The 16,200-nt window shown below is 45.5% G+C and overlaps 1 protein-coding gene across 1 annotated transcript; it reads right to left on the bottom strand.

The window, feature by feature from the left end:
* Window positions 1–336: 336 nt before the first annotated feature.
* SOD2 (superoxide dismutase 2) lies at window positions 337–10,640 on the bottom strand (the record flags this gene model as incomplete). Its single annotated transcript, NM_001009022.1, is given in 4 exon segments — window positions 337–482; window positions 2,708–2,887; window positions 5,969–6,085; window positions 10,486–10,640. Coding segments are annotated over 4 exon segments (598 nt in total), but the record flags the coding sequence as incomplete, so codon positions are not given.
* Window positions 10,641–16,200: the final 5,560 nt, after the last annotated feature.

Below are 16,200 nucleotides of genomic sequence, written 5' to 3' on the forward strand. Positions count from 1 at the left end.
GCAACAGAATAGGACTAGAAAGGCATCCCTACAAGTCCCCAAAGTATACGGATGGAATATTTTTGATGGTTTTATAAATGACAATTGTAATTTAGCTCTCTGAAGAAAATGTCCAATCAGATTCAATCACACAAAGCATTTACTATTTTCAATCACTTGCCCAATAACAAAATGTTTAGTAAGAAATTATTCAGAACATTAAGTTGTTTATGAAATAAGTGACTAAGCAACATCAAGAAATGCTACAATAGAGCAGCTTACTGTATTCTGCAGTACTCTATACCACTACAAAAATAGTCATAAAGAGCTTAACATACTCAGCATAACGATCGTGGTTTACTTTTTGCAAGCCATGTATCTTTCAGTTACATTCTCCCAGTTGATTACATTCCAAATAGCTTTTAGATAATCAGGCCTGACATTTTTATACTGAAGGTAGTAAGCGTGCTCCCACACATCAATCCCCAGCAGTGGAATAAGGCCTGTTAGAAAGAAGGGGAAAACAAACCAACCATCAGTTTCAGTCTAAAACATTGCCTCTTCTCAATTTCAACTTTTATTATTCTACCCACACAAAATTACCCTTTGTAACAATCTCATTCACTTGTTTTTTTATATAAGTAGGAAATCTAGATAAGAATGAATATTCCTATAAAATATTTTTAATTCACTGTTAACAAAGAAAATGTGACAAATACTAACAATAAAATAGACTTGGGAAAATTAACAACAGTACTTTAATAGCTATTCTTAAAAATACCAACAAATTAATTCAAGAGCCAATTCCCAGCCTTCCTCATGGTGGTCTTAGGAGCAGCAGGAAGGGTGTGTTACATCTGTGGGAGCAGGCAAAAGCTCACTGAGAACCTCCTCCAAAGGGTCTGGGCACTCACAGGGGTTTACGAGGAACCAGCTCTGCTCCCCAAGGCTAATTTTAATCTTTGGGAATACAGAGCAGTTGGAGGACACAGTGTTTTCAGAAATTAAGTGAGGTAAATGAAGAATTTAGTTCTATCTGTAAAACATCCATTTAAAAAAACTTTTGGTCTGGGCGCAGTGGCTCAGGCCTGTAATCCCAGCACTTTGGGAGGCCGAGGCAGGCAGATCTCTTGAGGTCAGGCGTTCGAGACCAGCCTGGCCAACATGGTGAAACCCCGCCTCTACTAAAAATACAAAAAATTAGCCTGGCGAGGTGGCAGGCGCCTGTAATCCCAGCTACTCAGGAAGCTGACGCAGGAGAATTGCTTGAACCTGGGAGGCGGAAGTTGTAGTGAGCCAAGATTGCGCCACTGCACTCCAGCCTGGGCAACAGAGTGAGACTCCATCACGCACACACAAAAACACTCAAAATAAATTATAGCTCTCTCTACGAAAACAATTCTTAACCAGTATGTCTTGATCAGTTGTGAGGGAGGTTACTAGTAATTTATTATTAATAATTTCAAGTAGCAAAATTTATTAATGATTTTTATAAACAAAAGGCCATGACATTCCCTTATTTTCCTTCTAATGTGCTTTCCACAGGGAGAGGAAGGAGTGTAGCTGGGACTCACTTACAAATATCAGCCTTTCTGGTCATGCAGCTCTATAAATAACCTGACTCTACAGATCGGTGCTTACAAATTTTTTGTGGCTTTTACAAATTGTTATGCCATTTCACTGTCCCAAAAGAGCTGTTCAGATTCTGCCAAAATCTGAGTCTATCCTGTGAAGTGAGCCACAGATCAAGAGTATTCCAATGTCAGGGGTAGAAGAAGGGGCAGAGAATGACTGTTGTTGATGTGAAGGTATCACTTTAAGTTCAAAGTCCCAACCCTCTGCCAGACAACTCATGGCTCTATTTCCCATACTCTTCAGTGACATTTTAAAAATCCAATTAGGCTCAACAGCAGAAAAGTATTTGGTGAGCCCAGCCTGGCACTTCCAAGCCGAATATTTTCATATACTCTACCAAAGAGCCCCAGAAAGGCAGAAGGTCTGGAAACCTGAGATCTAGTCCCAGTTTAACCTCAAATGCTCAGCAGAGGAGGTAACAGTACAAGCTCTGAAATCAGTCTCTGCTTGTATTTCTTTTCCTCACTCTTGTTCTATAGCTAATTTTTTTTTATTTTAGTACATATAATTATCTAAGCTGATATTAATTCTCTGTAGAATGAAGCAGGGTTAATAAGCAAAACATTTGGCTGGGCATGGTGGCTCATGCCTGTAATCCCAGCACTTCAGGAGGCCGAGGCAGGCAGATACCTGAGGTCAGGAGTTCAAGACCAGCCTGGCCAACATGGTGAAACCCTGTCTGTACTAAAAACACAAAAATTAGCTGGGCATGGTGGTATGTGCCTGTAATCCCAGCTATTTGGGAGGCTGAGGCAGGAGAATCACTTGAACCCAGGAGGCGGAGGTTGCAGTGAACCGAGATCGCACCACTGCACTCCAGCCTGGGCAACAGTGAGATCTGTCTCAAAAAAAATAAATAAAAATAAAACATGTTTGTTAATGTACCTATAAAATTACATGTACTTATTAATTTTATGAAATATCAGGACTTCTAAAACATTTTTACTTACACAAGACTCTGGGTGTTATCTGTTAAGATTTGCAAATTATTACATGTTCTTAAGTTAAAACACTGTTAGTTTTCCTTATTTCTAGTTGAATGCTTTACAGTAGAGCATCTCTCCCAAATGAAATCACAATTTTTAAATCTAACCTGTTGTTCCTTGCAGTGGATCCTGATTTGGACAAGCAGCAATTTGTAAGTGTCCCCGTTCCTTATTGAAACCAAGCCAACCCCAACCTGAGCCTTGGACACCAACAGATGCAGCCGTCAGCTTCTCCTTAAACTTGTCAAAGGAACCAAAGTCACGTTTGATGGCTTCCAGCATCTCCCCTATTAAAAAAAAAAATCCAAAAACACCCACACATGAACAGATTTCAATAATTACAGTAAAATGTTATATTACATGTATTAAAATATTTTTGTCATAGGGCCCAAGAAATTAGACAACATCAGAATGCGACACCTGGATCTAAGTTTCACAATTTTAATTCACGTTTTTGTTTTTTATAACTTTTTTTTTTTTCATTTTTTTTTCATTTTTTACCTTTTGAGACGGAGTTTCACTCTTGTTGCCCAGGCTGGAGTGCAATGCCATGATCTCGGGTCACTGCAACCTCTGCCTCCCGGGTTCAAGCAATTCTCCTGCCTTAGCCTCCCGAGCAGCTGCGATTACAGGCATGTGCCATCACGCCCGGCTAATTTTGTGTTTTTAGTAGAGACAGGGTTTCTCCATGTTGGTCAGGCTGGTCTCAAACTCCCAACCTCAGGTGATCCACCCGCCTTGGCCTCCCAAAGTGCTGGGAATACAGGCGTGAGCCACCGCGCCCGGTTCAAATTTTATTTTAAATTCAGAGGGTACATGCACAGGTTTGTTACGTGGGTAGCATATGATGCTGAGGTCTGGGGTGCAATTGATCCCATCACCCAGGTAGTGAGCTTAGTATACAACAGTTTTTCACCCCCTCCCCTTCTTTCTCCCTCCCTGCTCTGTCCCCAGTGTCTGTTGTTGCCATTTTTATATCCATAAGTACTCCATGTTTAGCTTCCACTTGCAAGTGAGACATGTGGTATTTGGTTTTCTGTTCCTGGGTTAATTCGCTTAGGATAATGGCCTCCAGCTGCGTAGTTCACATTTTTTAATGAATCGAGTTAGAGGGATTTCCCCACTCACTGTACTATTTTTGTTAGGAAAGAAATACTACTTTCTGTTAGCTTTTTCTTTTCCCTGAATAGAAAATTTTCCTTTGACTTCTACCCTCCTTCTTCTACGCCTCCATTTGGGAATAAAGTTATTGTTCTTCTCCAAGGCAGCCCAGCTCTTCCTGTCTTGATGGGCAGTTTTCTCTATGACTGAACTAAGGGTATACCATAAGAGCTATAATCCTTTTATTCTGTAGCAATACAGAATGTAATTCTAGATTAGTCACATCAACTAAATCAACTGGGTCAAAATCTCACTTCTCTTATTCTACGGGTTTAAAAGTAATCATCTTTGTAAGCACAAATGATGGAATGTGGTACAGATTAAACAAAAATGGCAGCTTACCAAAACCACTGGTTGCATATGAATATATCTGATATTCTGGTAACTGACAAAACTTCAACAGTATTAACCGATAGTCTAGAAGACTGAACTCAGAAAAAAAATAAGTTGGCCAGGCACGGTGGCTCACACCTGTAATCTTAGTACTTTGGGAGGCCGAGACAGGTGGATCACCTGAGGTCAGGAGTTCAAAACCAGCCTGACCAACATGGAGAAACTCCTCTCTACTAAAAATACAAAAAAATTAGCCGGGCATGGTGGCAGGCACCTATAATCCCAGCTACTCGGGAGGCTGAGGCAGAGAATCACTTGAACCCGGGATGGGCGGAGGCTGCAGTGAGCCAAGATCAAGCCACTTCACTGTAGCCTGGGCCAAAGAGCTAAACTCCATCTCCAAAATAATAATAAATAAAAACAAAAATAAAGAAAAAGTTGCCCAGTTTCCCATGCTTACTCTCCTCATTCATCATTACCTTAAAATGAAATTGCTTATTTCAAGTGCATAAGATAGGCTGCCTTCCATAACACTGATTAAAAATGAACAATAAAACCATAGAAACTTAGGGTGCATATCCGGAGCCCAGAAACAAGAGACAAGAACTACATTTACGCCTCATGCCCTCCCTGGGTGAAGAAGATAATTAAAGTCATCTGGGCCTCCACAAGCTACACAGGAAGTCAAGGAAACAGTGATAGCGAACAAGACCATCTAGCCCTGTACTCTCCTCATTCCCTGAACACTTTTTAAAAATACCCAGAAAACCTAATTTCCTGGAACAACTGACTTTTTATCAGTTAGGAAGAGTGAAAAATAGCAAATGACACTATAATTTAATTCTCAAAACAACACCATTGTTATCCCTGTATCACATAGATGAAAAAAGGTACAGACGGTTAACTATCTAATCCAGGCCCTAGAAACTAGTAGACAGAAAGTTCATCTTTTCTAGACTGGCGCGGTGGCTCACATCCATACCACAGCACTTTGGGAGGCCAAGGTGGGTGGATCACTTGAGGCCAGGAGTTCGAGACCAGCCCCGCCAACATGGTGAAACCCTGTCTCTACCAAAAATATAAAAATTAGCCGGGAGTGATGCCACATGCCTGTAATCCCAGCTACTTGGGTGGCTGAGACACGAGAATTGCATGAACCTGAAAGGTGGAGGTTGCAATGAGCCGACATTGCACCACTGCGCTCCAGCCTGGGCGACTGTAAGACTCCGTCTCAAAAAAAAAAAAGTTCATAAAATGAAGTTTCTCAGTCTTTCCCTAATATGAAGTACCATCCAGAAACCAGAAGGTGGAGTTCATGTGATATTCTATGTGTGCGTGAACATAAAATCTTATGACATAACCCCATGAAAGCATTCTCCATTCCTACTTGTGTCCTTTTGAAAGTTACAACTTTTATCATACTCGTTGTTATGAAAAATATGCCACTATGATACCTCTGGTAAGAATAAGGTAACTTAGGCCAGGCACGGTGGCTCATGCCTGTAATCCCAGCACTTTGGGAGGCCAAGGTGGGCAGATCACGAGGTCAGGAGTTCAAGACCAGCCTGGCCAACATGGTGAATGAAACCTCATCTCTACTAAAAATGCAGAAATTAGCCGGGCGTGGTGGCGGGCGCCTGTAATCCCAGCTACTTGGGAGGCTGAGGCAGGAGAATCACTTGAACCCAGGAAGCGGAGGTTGCAGTGAGCCAAGACTGCGCCACTGTACTCCAGCCTGGGCAACAAGAGCAAAACTCTTGTCTCAAAAAAACAACAAAAAAAACAAAAAACAAGTATAAGGTAACTTCAGTAAATCAACAATCGATTCCTACTGTGCACAAAATGTAGATAAGGGTGCACCAATATATACCAACCTTTGGGTTCTCCACCACCGTTAGGGCTGAGGTTTGTCCAGAAAATGCTATGATTGATATGACCACCACCATTGAACTTCAGTGCAGGCTGAAGAGCTATCTGGGCTGTAACATCTCCTGAAAAGTTAAAATGCAAACACATTTTTTTATAACTCCTACTTTTTCAACCACTGTATACATTATATTTTTTCTTTGTAAGCTATTAGATAATGGGACCAGCTTATCTATAACATCCGTTTGTCCTAAAATTCAGCACCCCCCCGCCCCAAAATTATTTGTCCCAGACAAGCTGAACAACTGATGAAGGACCTAGCAGAGGTGGAAAAGCTAGAAAATTCACTCCTGGCTGCTAGGCTCAGGGTTCTCTTAGATAGAAGAGATTTTAGGAAATGAAACACCAAAGAGGACAATCAAAATAATAGAATGCTAAAATGTATGGCTCAACATACAGACTGTACAGAAAACCTTCAACTCTCACTTTCAAGACAGACAACGATTCATTGGGAAATATCTCCAAGTCACATTAACAAGAAACTCAACATACTCAAAATTGAACTCCTGATGTTCTACCCCAAACTTACTCCTCCTATTGTCCTCCACGTCTCAGTAAATGCCAGCTCTGTCCCTCAGGACATCCTTGGGAACCTGATGTCATTTTTGACTCCTCTCCCTTCACCCCACATCCAATCCACCAGCATATCCATTAGCAAAGCCAGCTCTACCTTTAAAATACATCCAATCTATATAAAAGCACACAGAGAAAAATAAAAGAAAAAAATAAAACACAAGCAGAACCTAATCCCTTCTCCCTAACTCTACTGCCACCTCATTGGGACAGAGGACCAGTATCTCTCACTGCACTGGTGCCACTATCCCCTCAGTTTTGGGGGGTGGGGGTGGGCCTTGCCCCCTCCAAAGGCTCCCCTTCTCACTGGAGCGAACCCTAGGTGTTTACACTCAGCTACTCTTACTACCAAGAGGCGCTGCACTTGACCCCGTCATTGAGCACGTGCTCACCCAGCTGCAGCCTCACTGGCCTTTTTGCACTCACATGACCAACTCGGATGTTCCCCTCAAGGCTAGCTGAGCACTGCTGCCTCTGCTGAACACTCTTCCCCAAGACAGTCTCATGCTGCGTTCCTGTTCCTCCTTCAAGTCTCCACTGAAACATCAACCCCATCAGTGAAGCCTTCTCTAGCCACCATACATGAATTAGCAACACCCTGCCACCCCTCCCAGACCCTTTACTCCTTCTCAATAGGCCCTGTAACTCCTGGCATACTGCATGGGTACCTTGCCAAACAAGTAGGCAAAATAAAATACTCTTTTCTATGCCTTCAAGAAGCTACAGATTAAATGAACTATTAATATTAGAAAAAAATGGAAATCCTCTTGTTTAATAAATATTTTGTGCATATTATCCACAAGATACCAAGAGAAGCAAAGTAAAGGACACAGAGACCCACTGAGAGCTTTGCTCTCAAGGAGCTTACATTTTGGAAAAAGTTCTCAACTGCTGTTCTGAAAGTGTACGTTAAGAACATATGTCTGGGCCGGGTGCGGTGGCTCACGCCTGTAATCTCAGCACTTTGGGAGGCCGAGGCGGGCAGCTCTCTTCAGGTCAGGATTTCAAGACCGGCCTGGCCAACATGGTGAAACCCTGTCTTCACTAAAAATACAGAAATTAGCCAGGTATGGTGGCGTGTGCCTATAATCCCAGCTACTCAGGAGCATGAGGCAGGAGAATGGCTTGAACCCAGGAGGCAGAGGTTGCAGTGAACCAAGATCACGCCACTGCACTCCAGCCTGGGCGACAGGGCAATACTCCGTCACAGAAAAAAAAAAAAAAGGAAGAAAAAGAAAAAAACGTACATACAAGGCCAGGTGAGGTGGCTCACGCCTGTAATCCCAGCACTTTGGGAGGCCGAGATGGGCGGATCACTTGAGGTCAGGAGTTCCAGACCAGCCTGGACGACATGGAAAAACCCTGTCTCACAAAAAGTAGCCAGGCGTGGTGGCGTACGCCTGTAATCCCAGCTACTCAGGAGGCTGAGGCAGGAGAATTGCTTGAACCCAGGAGACAGAGGTTGTAGTGAGCCGAGATCACATCACTGCACTCCAACCTGTGGGACAGACTGAGATTCCGTCAAAAAAAAAAAAAAAGTATGTCTGACTAGGCACGGTGGCTCACACCTGTAATCCCAGCACTCTGGAAGGCCGAGGTGCGTGGATAGGGGAGCCCAGGAATTCAAGAGCAGCCTGGGCAACGTAGTGTGACCCCGTCTGTTTTTTTAGATAGAATTTAAAAAAAATTTTTTTAAAAGGAACATACGTAGACAATGCTGCTTTCTGAAACAAGCTCCAGTTGTTTAGCGATTCAGAAAGGAGAGAACCAACTGATATCTGAATACACAGCTAATCTCAAAGGGTTTTTTAAAGACACCAACTTTTTTTTTCCTTTGCTAGGTTTACAAACAGTTTTTTTATAGATCTGTGTTTCCCTTATTAAATTTTCTTGAGAGTCACTCTAAAAATAGATGTAACTTTTCTATTGTTTTTTAATAAATCAATAGTAACTAAATTTTTAAAATGGGAAAGATACATGCTTAATGAGAGATAATTTAATAATCTTAACATCTTACAGTTTGCTTACTCATTTTAAAATTAATAAAAATTGAGGGCTTAATATCTGCTTTTAAGAACACTTTTCTGAAATTCAACATTTTATTTGGTTTCAGTTTAGTTTTTGCCTCAAATAATAATAAAAGTCAAATGCTTTTTGTTGAAAAATATTCATATTAGTCAGTTAAATGTGATGAGATTATGACATTGTTTTATCTTTTTTCCCCAAGTTTTCAAACATGAAAATCTTTTTAATAATTTTTAAAATATGTTTAAGTAAAAGAAAGCTCTGCAGGTACTCAATCACTTATAAACAATATAGTACAATACAATAAAAAGCTTTTTTCCAGTGGGTTGTATTACATAAGTAAGGCTCTGATTCCACAAGTAAAGGACTGAAATTAAGTTGTTTTTAAAACACTGAAGAGAAAGGTTCCTGGTGTCAGATGTTGCCTTACAGGAAGTACTTTCACAACTGGGGTATTCCCCAGTCTCTCCCCATTACATGTTTCCCAAATTTGTTATTTCCTAAATCACGGGGCCTTTTCCCGTAATTCAAGGTTCGTCTGTCTCAAGTAAATCTTCCAGAATGTGGTAACTTCCTCCTCTTTTAGTCATTTACTTCAAACACAATCAGGCTGAAATACTGCATTTTTCCACTAGATGCCTCCAGTCAACAAGATGTGACTGTCTAAAAATTACTCAACAAATTTCATAACCCCGAAATTCAAAACATTTAAGGAAAAGTAAACATTTTTTACTACGTAGCTTACCAAGCAATACAGAGAGTCTAAAAAACATGACTATCGATTATCTTCCTTGTGCAAACCCCTAACGAATAGATTAAAAAGACAATACTATTTTGTAAAAAACGTTAAAACATTCCCATACACACCCCCAAAAGGCACAGACTCAAAAAGTCCACATACCCCTGGTTTTATCAACCGAGCTCTTGAGAAAAAAAAAAAAAAGTTAACACCATATATTTTAATTGCATTACAAATATGAGTAAATAGTAAATAAAAACAAGCCTGTTTCAGTTTCCCACTAAAGGGCTATTTTCCTTGTGAACTTTGACCCCTAAGGGAAATCAAGAAAAGTATCAAGTCTAAAGATCCTGAACTGTTCCACAGTTAGGTTACTGCTTTTTTGGTAACGCACACCATAATGGTGTGCCTCCTCCTCTCCCACCTGAAGTCAACAAGTGGGCTCAGTGAAGTTTCACCTGCAGGGTAGCTGGGGATGCAAGGAGTCTCCAAGTCCTAGGCTGGAGTCCCGACCCCGTTTGCTCTCAGGAAGATGACAAGGACCATGGTTCCTAGCACGGAGTAGTGTCCTCCTGTCTCCCACCTTCAGTGTGACCTGGCAGTAAGACACCACTCCCACTTCTATCAGGAGGTGACCCTGACACTCAGAGACACCTGCGGACCCGATGATGTCTGGCCACCAGTGGACAGGCGCTCTCAGCCCTCCTGCAAACGGCTGGCACACCTACCTGAGAGACCAAACATTTCCCCAGAGCACATTATACAACAAGAACAATTTCAATTTGCAAAAAAAACGAGTGACACAGTAGAGCTTTCTTTTCAGGCCCTACAATTCACCAGTGCTGGCAATATGTGTAACGGAATGTGGCTCACAACAGTAAGGCAAGCTCCTTCGCAGGACCCCAAGTTCCCTGAGATGACAGAAGTGTGTTCAAACCCATCGAGGCACTCCTTCTACAATGAGGTAGACCATGTGTTTAAAAGAGAGACTATCGTGCCTGGAAAACTCGGAACCGGTACAAATACGAAGCGAGTTCTCCTCCACGGAGAGGCCCGTCCGTATGGGGCCTGGCTCCCTGGGGTCGCCTCTGCCGGGGACTGCCTCCCGCCGCTCAGCCTGGAACCTACCCTTGGCCAACGCCTCCTGGTACTTCTCCTCGGTGACGTTCAGGTTATTCACGTAGGCCGCGTGGTGCTTGCTGTGGTGCAGCTGCATGATCTGCGCGTTGATGTGAGGTTCCAGGGCGCCGTAGTCGTAGGGCAGGTCGGGGAGGCTGTGCTTCTGCCTGGAGCCCAGATACCCCAAAGCCGGAGCCAGCTGCCTGCTGGTGCTGAAGACGCGAAAGCACAGCCCGGTCAGTCAGCGCCGCGGGACCGTCTACGCAGGCTGGGCTGCCGAGGAACGGCAGCGCGCGGCGTCCCCCGAGTCCCCGCGTCCCCTCCCTGCGGATCCCCGCTCCAGCCGCCGCGCCGGGCACTCCCGGGAGAACCGCCCGCAGGTGCCCCGGTCCCGCCAGGCCCGGTGCGGCCACTGTCGCCATTGCCGCGGAGGCCCTGCCCGCCGCGAGCCCCTTCGCCCTTGGGGCCGTGACCGGGTCCCCTTTCTTCTCACCCGCACACTGCCCGGCTCAACATGCTGCTAGTGCTGGTGCTACCGCTGATGCCGCCGATCTGCTGAAGCCGCTGCCGAAGCCACCACAGCCACAAGTGCCGCTCCTGCGCCGCCCGCGGGCCTTAAGAAAGCGCGGGGAGCAGCGCCGCGACCCCAGCTGCGCCGCAAGGGCACCGCCGCCCCGCCCCCCCCGCGGGCCCCGCCCCGCGCCAGCCGCGCCCAACCCCGGGGGTGCCCTGCGTGCCTGTCCCGCCCGCCCGCGCTTGCCGTACACCCCGCGCCCAGGGCACGGGAGAAAGGAGGCTGCAGGCTAGCCTCGGCCTCGGCAACCTCGCTGCCTGTCTGCCGTACTTGAGTGGCGCGCGGCCGAAGGGAGGCGGCCCCTGCCCCCGTGGAGTTGGTACGGCCCGAAGGCCCTACCTCCGGCTCCGCCCCCTGCGGGTGCCGGCGGGGATCTGGCTGCACGAGGCGGCTGCGGCGCCTGCCCCTGAGTCTTGGTTGCGCTGCGTGGGGGCCGCGGGGTCCAGAGGCCTCACTGCAAAAAGACATTCGTACCCTCCCAGGGCCCCCGTGGCCGTTCCTAGGGAAGACGGGGCCTAGCTGCTGGTCAGCGCCGCCCAGCCGGCCTATGAGCTGAGGGTAGAGCCAGCGCCCTTCCAACCCGTATTCAGTACTCTTGCGCCGTACCCTTGCTTTGCAAGTAAGCCGACCTTGGGACCTATTCCAGGACAGGAGGCACACAGACTTTGTCCCCACCGGCTGCCTAAGAACAGTTCTTGGACACCCACGACGTGCCCGAGACTGCAGGCAGGATTTGCACACATTTATCTTTATTTTTACCCCTAGGGTTGGTATTATTGATTCTAGTAATAGTGAAATCCTTTGAGGTTAAGCAGCTTCTCCTGGGCACAGTTAACTGAGTCAGGACTAGTTCCCACTTTCCTCACTACTAAGCCCTGGCAGTCATGTTTTGTGTGTTTACAGTAACTCTGTGAACCAACTGTTCAGGATAACATAAAAGGACAACAGAGGATTCTTTCCTGCGCTGTCTTGTAGCCTAGTAAGCTGTTAAGTATCAAGTGCTCTCTCAACAGTTAAACAACAATCCTGAATGGTGTGAATCTTCCATGTGTAGAGGTTAGGAAATCTACACTGCCATTGGCGGGAGTTGCCCCTTTATTGAAAAGAATATGATGGAAGGTAGCAGGTGCTGAACCGTTTCCGTTGCTTCTTGCAACCCCTGTACAGCCCTCCGAAGGATGACTAGGCTTCCGGTAAGTGGAATGGGAAAACAGTCAGGCGAAGAGGAACCACCTGAACTTGGCTTCACAACAGGAAGGGCTGGGCTTGTTTACAGACGTCAGAAGAATGTAACTTGGGCTACGTGTTGGGGTGAAAAAGGAAATTCAGGCTGGGACCAGGTTATAGATACTCTTATTTCTTTAATTTATTATTTATTTATTTTTGAGACACAGCCTCGCTCTGTCGCTCAGGCTGGAGTACAGTGTCGCGATGTCGGCTCACTGCAACCTCTGCCTCCCGGGTTCAAGCGATTCTCCTGCCTCAGCCTCCCGAGTAGCTGGAATTACAGGCGTGCACCTCCACGCCCCACTATTTTTTTTTTTTTTGTATTTTTGGTAGAGATGGGGTTTCACTATGTTGGTCAGGATGGTCTCGAACACCTGACCTCAAGTGATCTGCCCGCCTCAGCCTTCCAAAGTGCTGGGATTACAGGTAGGAGCCACGGCGCCCGGCCTATAGATACCCTTAAAACGCAGACAAGAGCAGGGGTTTGATGTGGTTGTTAATTGGAAGCTGAGAAACATTTCTGCTGAGGTGAGACACACTGAAAGTGGTTTTTCAGGCAAGGTGGTCTGGCACTGACTTGGGGGGATGAAGGGAGTGCAGGCTAGTTAGGAAGCTGGTACATTCATCTCAGCAGGAGGTATTGCAGGTCACTTTTAGGGCACTAGCTATGAGAACTGGAAGAAAAGGGCATTTTGAAGGATGAATCCACAGGATTCAGAGACAGATCAGTCATTGTAATGGAAAGACTTGATCTAGTGATAATGAAATATTCCTATTGGGAGGCTGAGCTCAGGCTACTTACTTGCACTTCTTGTTTGTATAGAGAGTGATACTTTGAGAGTTTAAAGCGACTCCTAGGACATGCCCTTTAGAACAAGCACCAAACATTGGGGGCCGGTAGGACTGATAGCAGCAGTCAGGTAGAAGAATCTCCAACATCACACCTGTCATCAGCTACATCATTACAAAACACTACCATGACTGTGAGCACATCCAAGGTTGTGGGATATGGGAGGTAAAGAAAAGTTTACCTTGTCTACCACACCCAGTGAACAGGCTCCGTTTTCTTTTTCTTTTTGTCGCCCAGGCTGGAGTGCAGCGGCGTGATAACGGCTTATTGCAGCGACTTGCTGGGCTCATGTCACTCTTCCACCTCAGCCTCCCAAGAAGCTGGAACTACAGGTGCATACCACCATGCCTGGCTAATTTTTTGTATTTTTTGTAGAAACAGAGTTTCTCCATGTTGCCCAGGCTGGCCTCAAACTCCTTGGCTCAAGTGATCCTCCCACCTCAGCCTTCCAAAGTTCTGGGATCTATATAGGCTTGAGCCACCGCACCTGGCTGCCTTTTTTTTAGGTGGCCACTGTAGAGGGTACTGAATGGCCTCAGAAGTTAGATTACAGTCGATTGACCTGTGTCCCAAGTTACTCCAGCCAGCTCAGGATGTCCTCTGCAACATCAGGACACCATGAATATGGATTTCCCATAGATAAACTTCCTAAGGCTACATCACAGCCATCCTGAGACCCACCACAGTACAGACCTATATATTGTTTGGAAGAAGCAACCAATGTGGGTTGAGATGAAGTCATTTTGAGCCAGTTATTAACTGCATTCATATTCCAGTAACAGATCCAGCCACAGTTTCTTAAACACAGAAGAGTGTATTCCCTCATGTAACAAAGATCTGGGGCAGTCCTGGGTTGGGATGAAATTCCATTGAGTCATCAAGGATGCAGGCTTTCTGTCTTCAAAGCTGCCTCATGGTCCATAATAGCTTCCACAGCACCAGCAACCTCATCTCCCTTCTAGGCAAGGGGAAGGACAAAAGACTGGGCTCCCACTGTCTCCCCCAACCTTTTTTTATTTTTTCTTTCCGAATCAAGAGTCTTGCTTTGTTGCTGGGCTGGAGTGCAGTGGTGCGATCTCGGCTCACTGCAACCTCCACCTCCTGAGTTCAAGTGATTCTCCTGCCTTAGCCTCCTGAGTAGCTGGGATTACAGGTGCGTGCCACCATGCCTGGCTAATTTTTGTATTTTTAGTGGAGATGGGGTTTCACCATGTTGGCCAGGCTGGTCTCGAACTCCTAGACTGAAGTGATCTGCCTGCCTCAGCCTCCCAAAGTGCTGGGATTACAGGCATGAGCCACCATGCCTGGCCCCACTATCTCCATTGTAAGGATCCTTTGTGGTAGATTCATCCAACAAATTCCACTCGCTGCTCACTGGTCAAAATTTAGGTACAAGGCTACCTAGCACAGCCTAGCCACAAAGGAAGCTGAGAAATGTAGTCAGGTATGGGGCCAGGTGCAGTGGTTCATGCTTGTAATCCCAGCTCTTTGAGAGGCTGAGGTGGGAAGATTGCTTGAGGCCAGGAGTTTGAGACCAGCTTAGGCAACATAGCAAGACTCTGTCTCCACCAAAAAAAAGTAGCTGGGCATGGTAGCATGTGCCTGCAGTCCTAGCTACGCCAGGAGGCTGAAGGCAGGAGGATCACTTGAGCCCAAGAGTTCATGGCTGCAATGAGCTATGGTTATGTCACCTTACTCCAGTCTGGGCAAGAGAGGGAGACCTTGACACACACACACACACACACACACACACACACACACACGCAGTCAGCTGTACACATTTGAAGTCAGAAAAAACTTGCAATTCTGTACCTACAGGAGAAAATGAGTTTAAAAAAATCGTTGTTGCTAAATATCCTCCTATAAGGCATTATTTCCACATGCTTTGACATAAACTGATCATTAATGGAATTACCTTAGCTACATTCTCTTGTTTTTCTTTCTTCCTGCCTGTGGTTTGTGGGGTTTTTTTCTGCTTTTTTAAAATTTGGGGTCACAAATCTTATCCAGGCAGGAATCTGAGAATTGGTTGTACCAACTTGTCCTTTGCAAGAGTGGTATTGTTAATAGGACCAAAAGTAGTACTTAAATTGCCAAAATGAAATGATCTAGGCTAAAAGAGAAAATGATTATAGAGCTATATTAAGGTTTCAATGTGAGCTTAATTTTTTCCCCCACTTCGGGCAAAATTGCGATTAGATTGCATCCTCAAAGAACACATTAACTACTGGAAAGGAAAGGAGGAGCTTGGTTCAGAACAAAAGTGTTCTGTTAAACAAAGGGATAAAGTGGGCATGTGTGGCAGGTAATCATGAGTTGATTACATCCATAAAGGGCAAAGGGAGTCAGCATCATTGAGCAGATCCTCCATGTTGCTAGCTACTAAGTCAAATGCTTTATTCCTGCTGTAAGCAAAGACAGTGACTTGACCAAGGTCACACATAGAGCTAGTAGGTAGTAAGGGGGATATGAATGTACGGTTGACCCCTGAATGATGCAGTGTCAGGGGTGCTGGTCCCTTCACAGTCAGAAATCTGCGTATAGGCCCAGCACCATGGCTCATGCCTGTAATCCCAACACTTTGGGAGGCCGAGGTGGGCGGATCACCTGAGGTCAGGAAATCGAGATCAGCCTGGCCAACATGGTGAAACCCCATCTCTACTAAAAATACAAAAATTGGCAGGGCCCAGTGGCTCACGCCTATAATCCCAGGACTTTGGGAGGCTGAGGCAGGTGGATCATGAGGTCAGGAATTGGAGACCAGCCTGGCCAATATGGTGAAACTCTGTCTTTACTAAAAATACAAAAATTAGCTAGGCGTGGCGGCACGCACCTGTAGTCCCAGCTACTTGGGAGGCTGAGGCAGAAGAATCGCTTGAACCCGGGAGGCGGAGGCTGCAGTGAGCTGAGATCTTGCCACTGCACTCCAGCCTGGGCGACAGAGTGAGACTCAGTGTCAAAAACAAACAAACAAACAAACAAACAAAAAAAACACTTGAACCCAGGAGGTGGAGACTGCAGTGAGCTGACATCCTGCCACTGCACTCTGCACTCCAGTCTGGGGAACAGAGCG

The sequence above is a fragment of the Pan troglodytes genome, chromosome 5, assembly GCF_028858775.2.
Source record: "Pan troglodytes isolate AG18354 chromosome 5, NHGRI_mPanTro3-v2.0_pri, whole genome shotgun sequence".
Taxonomy (NCBI): Eukaryota; Metazoa; Chordata; class Mammalia; order Primates; family Hominidae; genus Pan; species Pan troglodytes.